The sequence below is a fragment of the Xiphophorus couchianus genome, chromosome 8 (assembly GCF_001444195.1).
Source record: "Xiphophorus couchianus chromosome 8, X_couchianus-1.0, whole genome shotgun sequence".
NCBI lineage: Eukaryota > Metazoa > Chordata > Actinopteri > Cyprinodontiformes > Poeciliidae > Xiphophorus > Xiphophorus couchianus.
This window is the reverse complement of record NC_040235.1, coordinates 1,297,941-1,314,425: the sequence shown is the minus strand read 5'-3', so window position 1 is coordinate 1,314,425 and position 16,485 is coordinate 1,297,941. Positions and strand designations below refer to the sequence as shown.

General features: G+C 42.6%; 1 protein-coding gene across 2 annotated transcripts in view; it reads right to left on the bottom strand.

Annotated features, from left to right (window-relative positions):
- Positions 1-16,402, bottom strand: part of dcc (DCC netrin 1 receptor) — a 158,740-nt gene extending 142,338 nt beyond the window's left edge. Inside the window, exon 1 of one of the 2 annotated variants that reach the window (XM_028026239.1) lies at positions 15,729-16,402. In XM_028026239.1, coding sequence (XP_027882040.1) covers positions 15,729-15,852 — 124 coding nt within the window. In that variant the 5' untranslated portion in view covers positions 15,853-16,402. The remainder of the gene's footprint in view (positions 1-15,728) is intronic. The other variant, XM_028026238.1, reaches the window with a different exon arrangement.
- Between the last annotated feature and the right edge of the window lie 83 nt (positions 16,403-16,485).

Sequence of the window (16,485 nt, the reverse complement as noted above, 5' to 3'; positions counted from 1 at the left end):
ACTCATATTTAAGTACAGATTCCCTGCAGTTCTTAGCGGGAAAAAGTGCAGGGAATCTTTTGATTTTGTGTAAATTTAACTTAAACTTAATCCACGATAATCCTCTAAAACAAACCTGTAATCCATAAATCGAGTCCGCCGCTTTAAGAGCAGCTTTGGTCCCCAGAAAGTTAACAAATAAACCAGAAAGGTCCTCATTCTGTAATATAAACACACACACACACACACACACACACACACACACACACACACACACACCCTCTCTGCACTTTCTTATTCAGACCGACTAATTAAATTATAATTTATAGCAGATTAAAGTCTTACAGGGGTTCAACACGCTTTAAGGACATTTTGGAGAACCGTCACCCCGCCCCTATTGTTCGAACACACACAAGTGCAGTCAGCATATAATCCCACTCACACACTCCGCTGTTAATCCTTCACACACACACACGGCGGCGGCGGCGTTGGGGCGACCAGGAGCCGCTCTGAAAGCTGCAGGGCCGTTTTCCATCTGACGGCTGAATATAATAACTTTATTGTTTGTTTTCAGAGGTTTGTAAAAACTCTGATTCGTCTAAACGCCAAACAATCCTCATAAATAACAAAAACAGCCACATTCTGAGGAAATATTACACACGTCGCTCAGTTTGGCTGCTTTGTGTTAGCAGAACAATAAACGCTTATCGGGAAATCTCTGCATGCAGCGAGAACATAACCAACGTTTCTGCAATAAATCTGGGTTTTATCCAAAACACAGAGAAACCTCCAGAAAACCTCCGATGGAAAAACTCTGGTTTTCATTTTCCACTCTCCATCTGAGGTCTGCGGTTGCTAGGAGACCAAAACATAAAGAAATTAACACTTTTTAATTATTCACCAATATTAGAGCATTTTTTCCTAGATGGTTAATATTTGATCATTTTCATGTAGAACTACACAAAATAAAACCCAAGGAAGGTTTATTAAAAATTAAAATCTCTTATTAGCTTCATTAGTTCAGTCCAAACCATTCTGTACAATTATTTTAGCTTTCTCTATTTTTATTGATTAATAATTGATCAATAATCCTGAGGCAACAGTAAACTGTAAAGTCCTTCAGCTGGAGAGGGAGAGGTTTGATTAACGCAGCGCTGCCCCTCCCCCACCTGTTGCTGCTGCAAACAATAGTTTATAAACCACAGATTTGGAGCGATTGATGTTTTTTTTACGGTTTGTTGTTATTGTCTGAGTTTTGTGTTTCTGTTTGGTTTTGGTCCCGATGGAAGTCAGTGACGGTTCTTTAGGGATCGTTCTTCCTGTTTCTGGTGATTTAAAATTTAACACGATTAAAACAAAAACGTTACAATCGGATCAAACAGCTGATGTGATGAAAATGAGAGGAAAAGGTCCAGAGCACCGTAGAGCAGTGGTCCCCAACCACCGGGCCGCGGACCGGTACCGGGCCGCGCAAGAAATAATGAACTACTTCCAGATGTTTTATTTTGAAAATCCTAAACCGGATTTTACCGGTTACGTCTTGCGCGTCAACATTGAGCCGACTTGCAGCAGAATGAGTAAGAAAACATCGGAGTGCTGCGGCGCATTCTGGATTAAAAACATCAAAATATTAGAAAATATTTTATGCTCGGTTCTCTAATCCAGAAAACTTTAATGTTTCAGTTGTTCATTTTATCTAAAAGTTTTAACTATTTTACTCAATTTTAGTTGAGTAACATTTTCAATAGTATTTTTTTCTGGTAAATTATTGAATAAATAGAAATATGAGCTGAAGATATTTATAGTTTTTAATCTGTTGTTCATCCATCAGATTGGAACCAAGTTTCATTCACTGAGCTTCTGAAATCTGGACTGTGGACGCTACGTTAGCATTAGCTGCTACATGTTTAGCATTGAGATGCTATTTTAGGCTAGCATTGCTTCAGAAAGGCTAACTCCGTTTAGCACAACTTCAACACATCCGGACTGTTTTCCAGCTTCCAATCAGATCGGTTAGAATCCGAAATTAAAGCCCAGCGGGTCAAAAGGACCAGCTTCGTCCTCCATCTTTGTTAGCGTCAGATTTAAGGGCGTACCAGAAACAAGCAAATTCAAAGGTTCCAGTCAGAAAAAAAATGTGATTACTTGCATCATTGAGTTAAAAAATGATGTAATTAATTAATCTAAATTAATAGGATGATGTCTCTGTCATTTAAAATATAAATAATATAGATTACTACGAATCTACATCACAAACCAAGAAGGAAAAACATGAAACGTTTAAAGAGGAAATAAAGTCTGGAAATATAAATGATTTTAAATTTATCCAGAGGAAGAAAATCCTAAAACAATCCCAGACTTTCCAGACTTTGAACAGGATCTTCAGGGATCAAATGTGTTAAGATTAAAAACTGTTTTCTGATCAGAAACCTTCAGGTGAGACTCTTCACGAGTTTCTCAACAGTTTTTAAGGTGTGATGATAAATCTCCAGAAACGCGACTGAGAAAAAAACCCTTCATGTTCTGCAGAAAATGTTTCCTGAGTCAAAGCGCCACATTAACGTCGTCCATTAATGTCGTGTAGTTCTGATTTTGAGCGTTGGGCTCCTGGCAGTAAGAGCCGGTTTATTGGAGCCGCCTTTGTGTTTGAGGGGCCCCATCTGTTGTGAGAGCGGGGGTCAAAAAGCCAACAATGACCTCCTCCCCTCCTAACATCTGCCGCCGCCCTGACTGGGCGGCGAGCGGCTCCGTGTCGCACAGATGGGCGACCAAGTGCTGATTGTTATGTTGATGAGGGCGATGGCCCCCCCGGGCCCCCCGGGGTTAATCTGCCACTCCAGCAACCTGACAACCCAAAGCAAAGTTTAAGAGTCACAAATCTGATCCATATCTGTATCAATCAATCCTCCAGCAGACAGAAAATAAAGTTAAAATGAAGTTTTTCTGTAATATTTGTCTCTGAAGGTGGAAATCTTTTACTAAAACGATTATTAATAAATCATTTCTGCTTCAATCTATCAGTGAGAAAATGATCGATATGATCGACTGCAGAAACAACTAATGGAGACATTAAGGCGTTTTCCTCGCCTTCCTGTTGTCCTCCATTTTGTTTTTACGACGCGGCCACAGAAGAGCGCCCCCTGTCTGTAGACAGCTTCCTCCATTCTGACGTTTCACCGGCTTCTTTAATAAATTTATGTTCAGTTTTCAGGCATCGTTTACGTCCAGGTTTACCGTCTGGATTCTTCTGCTGCAGAATTACGACGCATTTCGGATAAAATGCGACGTGACGCTTTGGAAAGTTTAGTTCCACACGTAAAAGTGGAACAAATCAAATGATTTTGTTGAAGGAAAAAATCAGAATCCACTGCAGCATTTAATCAGATCTAACAAATCCAGTCGAAAGTAAATGGTTCTGGTTCTAATGGAGGGTTCTTCCTGGTTCCTCTCCACTGTCGCCCCGTACCTGATCAGCTGGGCTGATTGATAATTCATCACTAATTAATGTTACAGGAACTTAATCTGGACTGTCTGCATCTGGGTTTCATTCTGTATTAATTATGGTCCAAATAAACACAGCAAACTGATTCCTGACTTCATATGAAGATATAAGTTCATTTATTACTGGAGTGGAAGCAGAACCATGACCGGATCCGTTTGAGGAACCAGCAGCCAATCAGAAGCAGGAACTCGTTAGTCGGTCGGAGGAAAAACATTTGACATAAATATGAAAAGAAGTTTGATTTCTGCGTTGATTTAAACACTGACAGTTTTATTACTGGTATTATCTGACTGGAAACCCTTTATCTTTTAATAAGTTGTAGCGTTAAAATGTCTGTTTAATCTGATTTAAGCAGCAGAGGCGACTGACGAGCGGCCAGCGTTGAAAACACAACTCTGAACACTTGTTTCATACCTGAGGGGAAATAAAAAGCCTTAATAAATGAGACTGGAAGTCTGGCTGAAAAATGAAACGACTTGCAAAGCAGAGGGATGTTAGCAGAATATGAATGAGGGTCTCAGAGGGGCTCAGCCTGCTGCAGGAGCCGCAATTAAAGTGGCTTTTAAAGCTCCTGATTCACAGCAACGACCAGAGGAGGATCCAGACCCACGCTGATCAGAGGAGCAGAAATGCATGCTGGGATCCCGGGAGGCCGCGGCGTTCAGCAACTCCCAACGGAGACGAGCTGCTGCTGCGATTCAGCCACACTGATCAGCTTCACGCTGGAGCCGCTCAGATCTGAAACTCCAAACTCTACAGATCAGAGCAACATCTGAAACGGACCAGAACCAGCGCAGGAAGACACGGCGGTGGCAGAGTCATGGTCTGGGCTGCTTCCCTGCAACCGTTAATTCTAACTAGATTCTGGAGTGGCCTAGTCAAAGCTCACTCCTGCTGGAAAGCCCTCCAATGTGTCCGAATTAAACCAATTCATCCAAGCAGAGCGGGTCAAAGGTCATCCACAGGGAGAGGCAACAAGCTGGCAGGTTTAGGGTGTGAAAACATTTTCACATTTTTAATATTAGTAATGTGACCAAGAAGAAGAAACATTTTTACAATCTGTTTATAAAAAGATTAAAGTGGTAAAAACATAACAGCAGCTGTAATTATCACTGCAGCCTGAAACCAAACAACAACATCCAGGAACCTGTTGAGTTTCAGCCTGATTTTAATTCAAAGGTTCAAAGTTCATCAGGTTGAAACAGGAAATCCTCCTGAAGTCACCAGGCTAAACTCAGCTCAGCTTTATGAGCCAAACATGTTGGTAAAAACTGAAAATCACTAGAAAATCAGGGTTTTAAATGTCAAACGCATTAGCATATTAGCATATTAGCATTTAGCGATCCAGAAATTAGCCTGAGCCCAAGCTGAGCTCATCTGCACCATCAGTGCCGCCTGCAGGCGAAGCGATGCTAACGCCAGTCGCCGCAAACACTGCAGCAGCAAACGCTGCAGCAGGAAACGCTGCTGGCCGGCCGCCAGCTGCTGCAGCAGGAAACGCTGCTGGCCGGCCGCCAGCTGCTGCAGCCGACTCGACATTTTCCTTCTGCTGAAACAAACAAACATCTCCAGGTCAGCGGAGACGGTCGGGTTCTAAAGTCAGGGCTCAGGTCCCTCTGAGGGCGCCGAGATCAGGACTGAGGTCGGGTTGATTTACTCCTGACCTTTACGCCTCAGAGGTCAAAGTTCGGGGCTCATTCTGGACGTGCTGCTTCACCAGATTAACTTCACAGCAAACCGGGGAAAAGTTCAGCTGATAAAAACATTTTCTAATGACGAGTTGAACCTGAAAAATCTGCTAAAAACTAAAAAACAGATTTCTGTTCTCTAAGTTCATAATAAAACGATCTGAATGTTTCTGAAACGATTGAGATAATTAATTATTCCTGTTTTAGGCAGCTGTAAGGCTGCGACTGTGTGTCACAGTAATTACAGTCCCACTAACACAAATCCTCCTGAAAAACATTCCTATTTATAATAAACTTCTTTAGAAGTCACATAGTCTGATTATTATTATTATTTAATCATATTTACAAATGAATTCAGATTTATTGATCATTTCATTGAACAGTAAAATTATCAGAGCTGAAGATTTAAAACATCAATAATTTATCATGGAAGTCATAAGAAATTTATCTCACTAAATGATAAACGATACGATAAATTCCCTCCTCCAATCAGAACCAAGGACCAAACCTAGAAACCCAGATCAGCTTCAGGTCCAACAGTTAATGCCTGACCCGCAGAACCCAGAACACGTTCAAACAGAACCCGACTGACAGGTCCAACGAGGAACGACTCCAGGAGAACAGCTGGAGCTCTGCTGCAGCAAAGGTCAGAGGTCAAGCTCCAACAAGCAGAAACAACAGAAAATGGCCTCAGAGACCAGAACCAGAACCACTGCTGACCCACAACAGAAAAACCAGAACCAGAATCAGAACTAGATCCAGATCCATACCAGAACCAGATCCAGACCAGAACCAGAACCAGAATCAGAATCAGAAACAGAACAGAACCAGACCAGAACGAACAGAACTGCTGGTCAGAACCAGAACCAGATCAGATCCAGATCCAGAACCAGAACCAGACCCAGACCCAGAACCAGAACCAGATCCAGAACCAGAACCAGACCCAGAACCAGATCCAGATCCAGACCAGAACCAGAAACAGAACAGAAAGAGACCAGGACGAACAGAACTGCTGGTCAGAACCAGAACCAGAACCAGATCAGATCCAGATCCAGAACCAGAACCAGAACCAGACCCAGACCCAGAACCAGAACCAGAACCAGAACCAGATCCAGATCAGATCCAGATCCAGAACCAGACCCAGACCCAGAACCAGATCCAGATCCAGATCCAGACCAGAACCAGAAACAGAAACAGAACAGAAAGAGACCAGGACGAACAGAACTGCTGGTCAGAACCAGAACCAGACCTTCTGGATGACGTTTTGTCAACCAGAGAAGAAGATCAGTTGGTTCTGGACTCCAGGACGGTCCAGGTCGTCCCCGTCTCGGCGCCGCAGCAGGAGTCGCTCCAGCGCAGTCCGGCTGCGGCGCTGCAGCATCACTAATCCTGATAAGTGGCTGTAAATCCATGCGGCTGCGAGACGCCGCGCTGCAGGAGCTCCTCCGGGTTTCTCCTCATGAATATTCATGAGAGCAAAGCGCCGCAGTTCAGCCCGTTTATCTGCTGCGGCCGGTTGGACCTCGGTACCACGATGTCCGGCTTGTTTTCAGAACGGCAGCAGGTCTGCAGCACAACTCTGGGTGTACAGGTAATAATAATAATAATAATAAAAACTGTCTGTAATTAATGAAAACCTTCCAACACGAGCAGAACAGGAAGTACCAACCTGCTGACAGGATGGACTTCCTGCTGATTTTGTTTATTTTTCCCATTTAAATGTTTCAAACAGTCTATTAGTTATATCTGAATCTGGACTTTGACTAGGCCATTTTGAGTTTAATTAACCCCAAACCAACATTTCCTTTGCAGATAAATTGTCCAAATTGACCCTTAAAGGTTTTATATTTATGATTCTGTGCTCATTTTTTATATAAATTTGCTTAATTCTCTGATGTCGCTACATTTGATGCTAGTTGCTTATTTTACATAAAGTCAAGCTGCTAAGCGTAGCGACCAGGTCAGATCTGCAGAGCTTTAGACGTTCTGGGTTCTTCTGGACTTCCTGTATGAGCCGCTCCATCGATCCGGTTCGTGTTTTTTAGCTCTTTTAGCCTACTTCATGTGGTCAGACAGGTCCGTTCTGGAGAACCAGGGTGACCAGCTGGAACCAACATCAGCCTCAAATGAACAGGTTTAGTTTTGGCTCCAGCTCTAAAGCGTCTCAGTCTTCCTCTGATCTCTTTCACCAATTAACTGAATTAAAATAAAACCTAATTAGATCTCAAACCAACTCAAAGTGGAACAAGAAATAAGTTGCAGCTCAACAAACAACCTGCTGGGCTGCAACTTATTTCTGCCTCAGAATCAGATCCTGATTTTTCATCTGACAAAACAAAACAAGAAGCAGAAACCAGGAGAGGCAGAATAAGAAAAACTAATTAATGTAAAAGCCTGCAGCAGCTTTAATGAGGAGGATTTAAAGGTGAGGAGCAGCTCCTCAGGCAGGTGATGCGCAGCGTTCCCAGCATGAATAATGCATGAAATGTCAGAGCAGAGCAGATGATGTTAAATATAGACAGCTGAGAGCGGAGGACATAAATGAAGACCTAATGTTCAGAGCCGAGGACAATCATCTCTGTAAATTACTCACATGCCACTTTTTTCCTCCCGAATAATGAAACACGTCCAGAGATTTAATTAAAACACACGAAGGCTTTCAGGAAGGAGGAAGGACGAGGTGAGGAAACACGGATGGAGCTCTGAGTGAAGGAACGCAGCGGAAATACCTGCAGCGACCACGACATTCAGTCGGTTTAAACGGGTTTTAAGAAAACGTAACATTTTAAAACATCCACCGTCTCAGCATGAGGAGGAGAAACTCAAACAGGTAACAGAACCACAACATCACTCTTCCTGTCTGACTGGATCCATCTGGATCTGGAGGAGAAATCGTTCAAAAGCTCATGAATCTTGTCCTTATTCACGTCTGCTAATTAAACAAAAAGCTTTAAGCTTTTAGCTTTAATGTGACTCTTGATTAAAATTTATCATGCTGTAAATGTTTCCTCTGTTGAATAAAAGTTGCTAATCAGCTCAGGTCTGAATGCATTCATCACTTCGCCGTGGAGAAGCAGGTAGGCGCGTCGGCGCAGCGAGGCCGTCTGAACGTTTCTCAAACATTACAGGATATTGACTCATAACTTAGATCTGATCTTATTTCAACAGATATCTGCACTAGAATACCTGGTAAGATTTTGTGTTTTTGAAGTGTAAACCTAAAATTTTAGTGAACATTTAACACTGGAACTGGAAGAGATTTTAAATACAAAAAAAAATAAACAACAAATAAAATTTTTCATGAATTCTCTGAGAATAAAGTTGAGTTGAGACCAAATCACCAGACTGAAGCCTTATATAGAAAAATAAAAATGATTCATTATGCAAATCTTGTTTTAACTTAACTGACAGATTTATTGACTTTGACTTTATAAACATGTGAAGCTGTGGAACCTCTTCACAGCTTCCTGTTGGTTTGGGGGAAACTTTAAGGGGTGGAACCAGCTGAGATAAACGATTCTCTGTGACCGACGGATTCTTCTGGAACGAGTCAAAGATTCAAAATTCAGTTTTCAGAGATCAGAGACGGATCATCATCATCATCAGCAGCCGTCCTCCATCACCTCCATTAGCATCCAACTGATCACATGATTGATTTGGCTGCAGCCGACTGTAACGCTTATCCCGTCCAGCCTTCGTTCTTCTGATCAATACTTTGATATCAGCAGGAAAATTACAAATTCCTCCCATCAGCAGCTGTTTGATCAGCGGCTCGGCGGCGGCGGGTCGATGGCTCCTCGCTGATGGAGGAGCCGCGCGCCGCCGCGGTTCAGGACTTATCGATCAGCTCGCCTTTCATCCCGCCCATCTAAAGCAGGAACCGGTCAGAAACGGGGAAGCAGGAGGAGAAGCTTCCAGGACAAGGGGAAGGCGGCTGGTTGATCCTGGATTCACCGCCGACGGCCCAGTTTACCACCGACAGGCTGAACTGGGACCAGAGCCGTGCAGGAGCTGCAGCAACAACAGGAGCTGCAGCAGCAACAGCAAGAGCTGAAGCAGCAACAGCAAGAGCTGCAGCAGCAGCAAGAGCTGCAGCAAACATGATGCAGGATTTCATCAACACTAAACTGGAATCTGCTGCTTCAGTTTCTCTGATTAGCTGAAACTAATTCATTGATTATGTCAAATATTCCAAGTTATGATGAAGCTCATTTAATTCAACTTCATTCATCTGAAAACCTTTAGACTCTTAATCCCATTTATTCTGATTTAATCTCAGATTTTTCCAGTTGACTTATTAAATGTAACAGCTGATCATTTCTATTCATCACATTTCTGACTGTAGAAAGTAGAAAACTGTTCTAGAAGCGTCCAAAGCACAGAGCAAATTAAACTTTGTCATAACTCATCTCATCCAAAAATCTTCCAATAGTCGTTGCTGATGGTGATGCTGTAGCAGACAGTCTTACAACGGTGTGAGGAGGCCTCTGACTGTAGCTCCATGATAGCCTCATGCTAACAGCTTAAGATCCAAACAGCAGAGACTAAACTGATTAATCGATTATTAATCTGATTAATCGATTAATCAGATTTTTTACATTTGCACACTGCACATTTTTTATTTAAACCACTTGAGCTCGTTTGATGCATTAAAAATACAAACAAGTCTTTTAAAATAAAAAAATAAAATGCAATAAAAGCATTTCTGTACTGGATGTTTGATCATTTCTGGGGTTTTTGTAAAGTTGGATGCAAAATGTCTGAATGGTTTTCTTTTTTTGAGTTAGAGATTAATCAATAATTAAATTAGTTGACAATTATTTCAGTAATCGATTAATCATGATTAATTGTTCCTGTTAACTCACAGTAACGATTAATCGCTAATGGTCAACAGGAAACCAGAGACTGAACGTTTCTCCAGACAGAACAGATTCAGTTCTGCAAATCTGAGTCGGTTCGTCTGCCTGCAGTGAGGAGCCGCGGCGATTAACAGGATGTGAGGGGAAACTGCTTCCTGTAGATGAATATGACGCAGGCATGTTCAGATATTGAATCACAGAAGCTCCTCCACATCCATCCGCCTCTAAACTGTTAGAGCAGTAAAACATCGGCTGCGAACCGACTGGAAGTCCCTGTCTGGAGCACAAAAAGCCTTTTCCTTGTCAATCTGCTGCTTGTTGAAAGAGAGAAACACCTTGAAAGCAGCAGCTACACCGTTATAAATAGCAGCGCTGCAGCCGCAGGATAATCCAGCTCCTTTATGGCCTTAAAGTGTTTGTTTAACCCAGGCCTGAGGGCCCAGGCTGCAGCACACCAGCAGCTCCTGATGGATTGGACTAAAAGTTAACGCCGACGTTTATGATCCCCACGAGCGGCCTGGTCACCGCCACCTCCAATAAAACCTTTTAAACTATTAGACACACGTTCCCTCAAGGATTCAGGCTTTCAGACACAATCCGGAGAAGAAAACGGAAATAACGGCTTCGTAACCTCAATGCCTGGAATATTCAGCTCCGGTTTCAGGTCACACCCAACAGAAACCGTCCAGAGTCGACACAGATTCACCTCTTACAGCTGGAAACCAGAGATCAGGATGGAGTCTGGACCTTCAGAGACACATAAAGACGGTTACAAAATCAGCCTTCTACCGCCTGGACAACATTAACGCTCTGCTGCTGTTGGATCCACCTTCCAGATCTGTCAGGTCCAAACATGGAGAAGCAGCTTTCAGCTTCTATTCACCACAAATCTGGAACAAACTTCCAGAAAACTGCAAAACAGCCGAAACACGGAGTTCCTTTAAATCCAGACTAAAAACCCGCCTGGTTAGAGCGACCAGAACCTGCTGAAGGAGTACAGAACCAGCAGATGTTCCTCCAGAGGCTCCACCAGTCCAGAATGAGGCGACTGGAAAGTTTCCATGTCAACAAACTGCAGGCAGCAACAGGAAGTTGCTGCTACGGCAGTGAAACTACTCTGGAGGAAACAGGAAGTAACAAGTGAGACGTTAAGAACAGTGGAATTTGATTAAAATGTTTGAGTTAATCACATTTTAATCAATCAAAAAAACAATAATTTCAATCCAAAACCAATTTTTAAATAGATTTATGAACTGAACACATATTTATAACTTTAACTCATTTTGACCATCAGACTGGACCAAAGTGTTTCAGGAAGTCCTGACCATTCATGGAGCTAACATTAGCATTAGCGGCTGCATGTCTAACATTGACATGCTATTTTAGGCTAGCATAGCTTTGCTAACAAGCTAACTCCTCTTAGCACAACTTCAACACAATGTTGCAACTTTTTGTTCTGAATCAAACAGAGTTTACTGAACTATGAGAAAAACGTTTTTAAGTTCTAGAAAGGCAAGAAGCTCTGAGTTTCTGTTTGGTTTTGGAAGAACTGAAAGTTAAACTTCAGAAAAATGTTGATTTGATTAAAAATCCCCAGATGATTCAGATGAAAATCCATAATCTTTCTGAACTAAGCCCAGTTTTCCACCCTGCAGGCGGTATCAGGCGCTGGAATCTCGTTTTGTCTCCATCAGGCTGGAGACGCCGGTGGAGAAAGTCAGACGTTTCCCCGGTTCCAGAGACGAGTCCTGGGCTGCGGACGGATCAGCGTTTAATGATGAATCATTGAGGTTAAAGCTCAGTGGGAATAATCTAATAACAGGAAACAGCAGCAACAAATATGATGCATTCACCTCTCTTTCACTCCATCCACCTCTCCATACATCATCATTTGGCTGCAGCGTCCAGGAGAGAAGAAGACCTGCAGCCTGGGAAACTCTCTTCTTCTGGACATTTTTATCCATTTATACTCTTTATTTAGTGATGAAACCAGCAAAATAATGCAAAGAACTTTAAAAATGTTTAATTTTGACTGAGAAACATTTGAAGGTGGTTGGAAAATCTGCTTTTATTGGTTTAAAGGGTTGAAACTCCCAGAAGGAATCAGACTGTTGGAAGAGATAAAGTCAGAGCAGCAATAATAATTACAGAATCAACAGTAAGGAGAGGCAGCCAGCACCAATTAATAATCACCCAGGGTCACCAGATTTACAGCAACAATCCAAAGACTCACAAAACGCAGCATTTATCAAAGCATCCAAAACCAGCCAGGAAAAAACACTTTAAATGGAAGAGATCTGATTTAATCATTTACCAACCAAACAGATTCAGTGGCGTGAAGGAAGAAATGAAGACCAAAAACTGATCAAACGTTTGATTTTCTCTATTAAATGGTCTTCAAAAGCCACATAAATAAATTAAACTGTAGGAAAAGTTTCATGGTTTTAATTTGACATCATGTTGATCTTAGAAGTACTTTTAGCTGAAGATGAATGCTTTGCTTCAAACGATTAATCGTTCACTAAAGGAATGCTGTTACTGCATTTTAGGCAAATAAGTGTTTATTTTCTTATTTTAAAAGAAATTGGATCATTTATTCATAAGAATGATCGATTAATTGATTCCTAAAATAAGCCCCAGTTGATATTTCTGTTCTGAATTGATTTGTTCTAAAAGGCTTTTGGGTGACATTTGTTGAGAACCTGTGATATTAACAGGGCGGAAACAATTAATCGTGATTAATCGATTATTGAAATATCAACTAATTTAGTAATCAATTGTTTACTGGAGTTTATAGACTGAAAAACTGTAATTACACCATATTCAGAGCAGTAATTAAGACAAAACTGTACAAAATATATGAAAAATGCTTAATTTAAGAAAAAACAACCTCTGTCTGTAAATATGTTTTCGTCAAAACTCATCAAATCAAAGTTTCAGCTTCAACCAGTCCAGATTCAGTAAAATGATGTATTTACTCAGAAAAATATTGATTTTCTTATTCAAAAAAGGAACGAATTTATTATTCATGTATTTTGATGTTATATTAATAAAGATGTTAAATTAAAAGTGTGTAGAATGTGCTATTTTTAAATCTGATTAATCTTCAGAATAATAGATTAATCGATTACCAAAATAATCGTTAGCAAAAATAACTGAAAAGAATCTGAAAAAAGAAAAACATCCAACAAAAACGTCTCATCATTTCTGCTCAGGAACTCTGCAGCACCAACCAGAAATGATGCTGCAGCAGCAGAAACTCCAGCAGCTGCAGCAGCAGAAACTCCAGCAGCTGCAGCAGCTCCAGCAGCAGCAGCAGCAGAAACTCCAGCAGCTCCAGCAGCAGCAGCAGCAGAAACTCCAGCAGCTCCAGCTGCAGCAGCAGCTCCAGCAGCAGCTCCAGCAGCAGCAGCAGCTGCAGCAGCAGCTCCAGCAGCTCCAGCAGCAGAAACTCCAGCTGCAGCAGCTCCAGCAGCAGCAGCAGCAGCAGCTGCAGCAGCAGCTCCAGCAGCTCCAGCAGCAGCTCCAGCAGCAGCTCCAGCAGCAGCAGCAGCTCCAGCAGCAGCAGCAGCAGACACTCCAGCTGCAGCAGCTCCAGCAGCAGCAGCAGCAGCAGCTGCAGCAGCAGCTCCAGCAGCTCCAGCAGCAGCTCCAGCAGCAGCAGCAGCAGACACTCCAGCTGCAGCAGCTCCAGCAGCAGCAGCAGCTCCAGCAGCAGCAGCTCCAGCAGCAGCAGAAACTCCAGCAGCAGCAGACACTCCAGCTGCAGCAGCAGCTCCAGCAGCAGCAGCAGCAGACACTCCAGCTGCAGCAGCTCCAGCAGCAGCAGCAGCAGCGTCGCTCTCACCATCAATTAGCCTAATTAAAGGCTCTGAATGCTGCTCATTGACAGCAGGAGGCCCAGAGAGCCGCCTGAACTCGGATCCGGTTCTTCAATCATTGGAAACAATATTCCTCCATTATGAACTCATGTTTATAGATATTCCACATACAAACTTCTGATGCCAAATCTGAAGTGGTTTCAGCTCCACAGGAGCAACAAGCAGCAGCAGAACGGAGAGGAAACGTAACGACCTGCTGGAACAACGAATCAAAGAGCCACAAGGACCCGATTTATTCTCATTTTTACTTCTACCTACAACAAACACGAAATATTTACTTATTAAATATGCAAACATTTAATCCAACAACACTCAAAGCTGAGCTCCATAAAACTGTCTTGAAATGCAAGTTATAGATCAACATATTTCCATGTACATGCTAATTATTTTATTTACTTATTTTATAATAAAATAAGTAAATATTCTTATTAATATTAATAACATATTTACTATTAATTACATGTTTTAATTAATATGCAAGTCATTTATATTCGAATGACTTGTAATATCACATGTAAATATATTTTTTACACATTTTATATTGCTTATGGTTAAATTTGTATTTATTGATATTTAACACATTGGATGGAATAGCGAAGCTAAAGCGCTAATGGTGAACCGTAGCTACCGCTAATGCTAAAGTGCTATGCCAACATAGCATTTAGTAGATGCTAATGCAGATGCTAACTTCAATCCAAATTATATCTGCTCTAGAATCACTGGAAGATCTGGACCAATTTACACTTCAAAAACAGAAACTCTTACCAACCATTTCTGTTCTAGTTTCTAGCACAAATATCTTATTACACTTAAAATAAGACAAAAACAAAACTAATGTACAAGCAACTTTTCAGCAGCTTTCATGTGATTTTTATTCCTTGTTATGAGTGAAATAATCTGACAGTGGAACTAATACTTTTTATCACCATTAAGGATTTATTTACTTAAAATGAGCTCCTAACAATTTGTGTTTTTGCAGTGTAAATTTGACATTGTAATTTACATGTTCTATAATTACCTTATATTTATATCTTGTTCTCTACTGTCTGTGTTTTGTTTAAATAAAATTATTTGGATAAAAAAAAAGTGCTGCTTAAACTTCAGCCACTTCAAAATAAGAGCATGAATATAAACGTCTTGCTACGTCGTAACTAAAACTTCAACACTGATGTCACACTTTATTAAACTGGAAGTTTGCTGCACACCAAGTAAATTAGATTTTAGAATTTATTTGGTGAAATTAGTTCAGAAGCTAAGTGGGCTAAATGCTTTCAGAGTTAGCTAAAGTGCTAAGCTAAATGTTAGCTCTGCTATTAGCGGCAGCGTGTTCTCCACTGGTAACACGTAAATCCTAAGAGGACACGATGTTTTAAATAAAAATGTCGACAGCGCCATCCACAGGCGGAGCAGCAACGGTGGGAGAAACGACCAGATTCCTGGAAATTAGGAGTTTTAATCCAGATTGGATGAGAGATTATGCAGAAAAAACAGCAAAACAACCAGAGCATCGCTGGGCGCCTCTTCACCCGATCCCCACCTGGACTCCAGAACCGGGCCCAGGACTCAGATCAATGAGAGCTGCTGCAGGCTGCTGAGCACCAGACGGATCAGCACGAGTGGTCCAAACAGGCCGACCCGGTCAGAACCAGCACCGGCTGCTGACACCAACCTGTCAGGCTGAAAAACAGCAACCAGCAAGGAGCCAAACATCCAGGAAAAAACCACAGAGACACAAACCTCCCAGCAGAACCAGTCGGACCTGGGTTCCTCACACACACACGCGCACACACACACACACACACGGTGGGGGGTTCCTCACCCTGGGCTGAGCTGTGCGCTCCCAGCAGCCAGCAGAGCAGCAGCAGGTAGACCCTCCTCATCCTCATCCCGGGAGCCAGCAGCCTCCAAACATCCCCAGTACATCCCAGCGCGCGCAGCTCCATGCTGCCCAGCTCCAGTCCCTCTGAGTTCAGGAGAAACGTTCCCAAATCCTGCAGAATCCACACGATTCGCCCCACAATCCCACTCACTTTCCCCAAAAATCCTGCAGAATCCAGCTGTCAGGTGGAAACCATGAAGAAAAATAGGCTGGAGGAGGAACAGGAGGCAAAAACCCAAAAAACCCTCTGATCTCCTCCCCAAAAAAAAAAGAAAAGAAATAAAGGATAAAATTCCAGCAGAGGAATCAGGTTTCCTGCGTTATTTCAGAGGGAGACGAAGTTCCAGAAACTAAGAGGGCAGAGTCTCCATCATTCCACATCAGCGCCGCGATCCGCTCCACGCTGCCTTCCCGGAGGTCTGCTCCGTCTGCCGGCCAGGACCGACGGAGCGGGTCGCCAGGAGAGGAAGAGGAGGAGGGAGGAAGACCCTCTCTCTTTCCTTCAGACACATCCAGCTGGAGAGAGAGAGGGGTGAGCGAGCCTGACAGCCTGGAGCCATTGATCTAAAGCGGAGGGAAGGAAAGCCCGGAGCCGGACCGACGGGATCGGAGCCGCACCGACGGAACTGCTGGGACATTAGCTGAGCTGCACTGCCCCCTCTGGTCACTGAGGGAACTGCAGGGTTTACACTGGAGG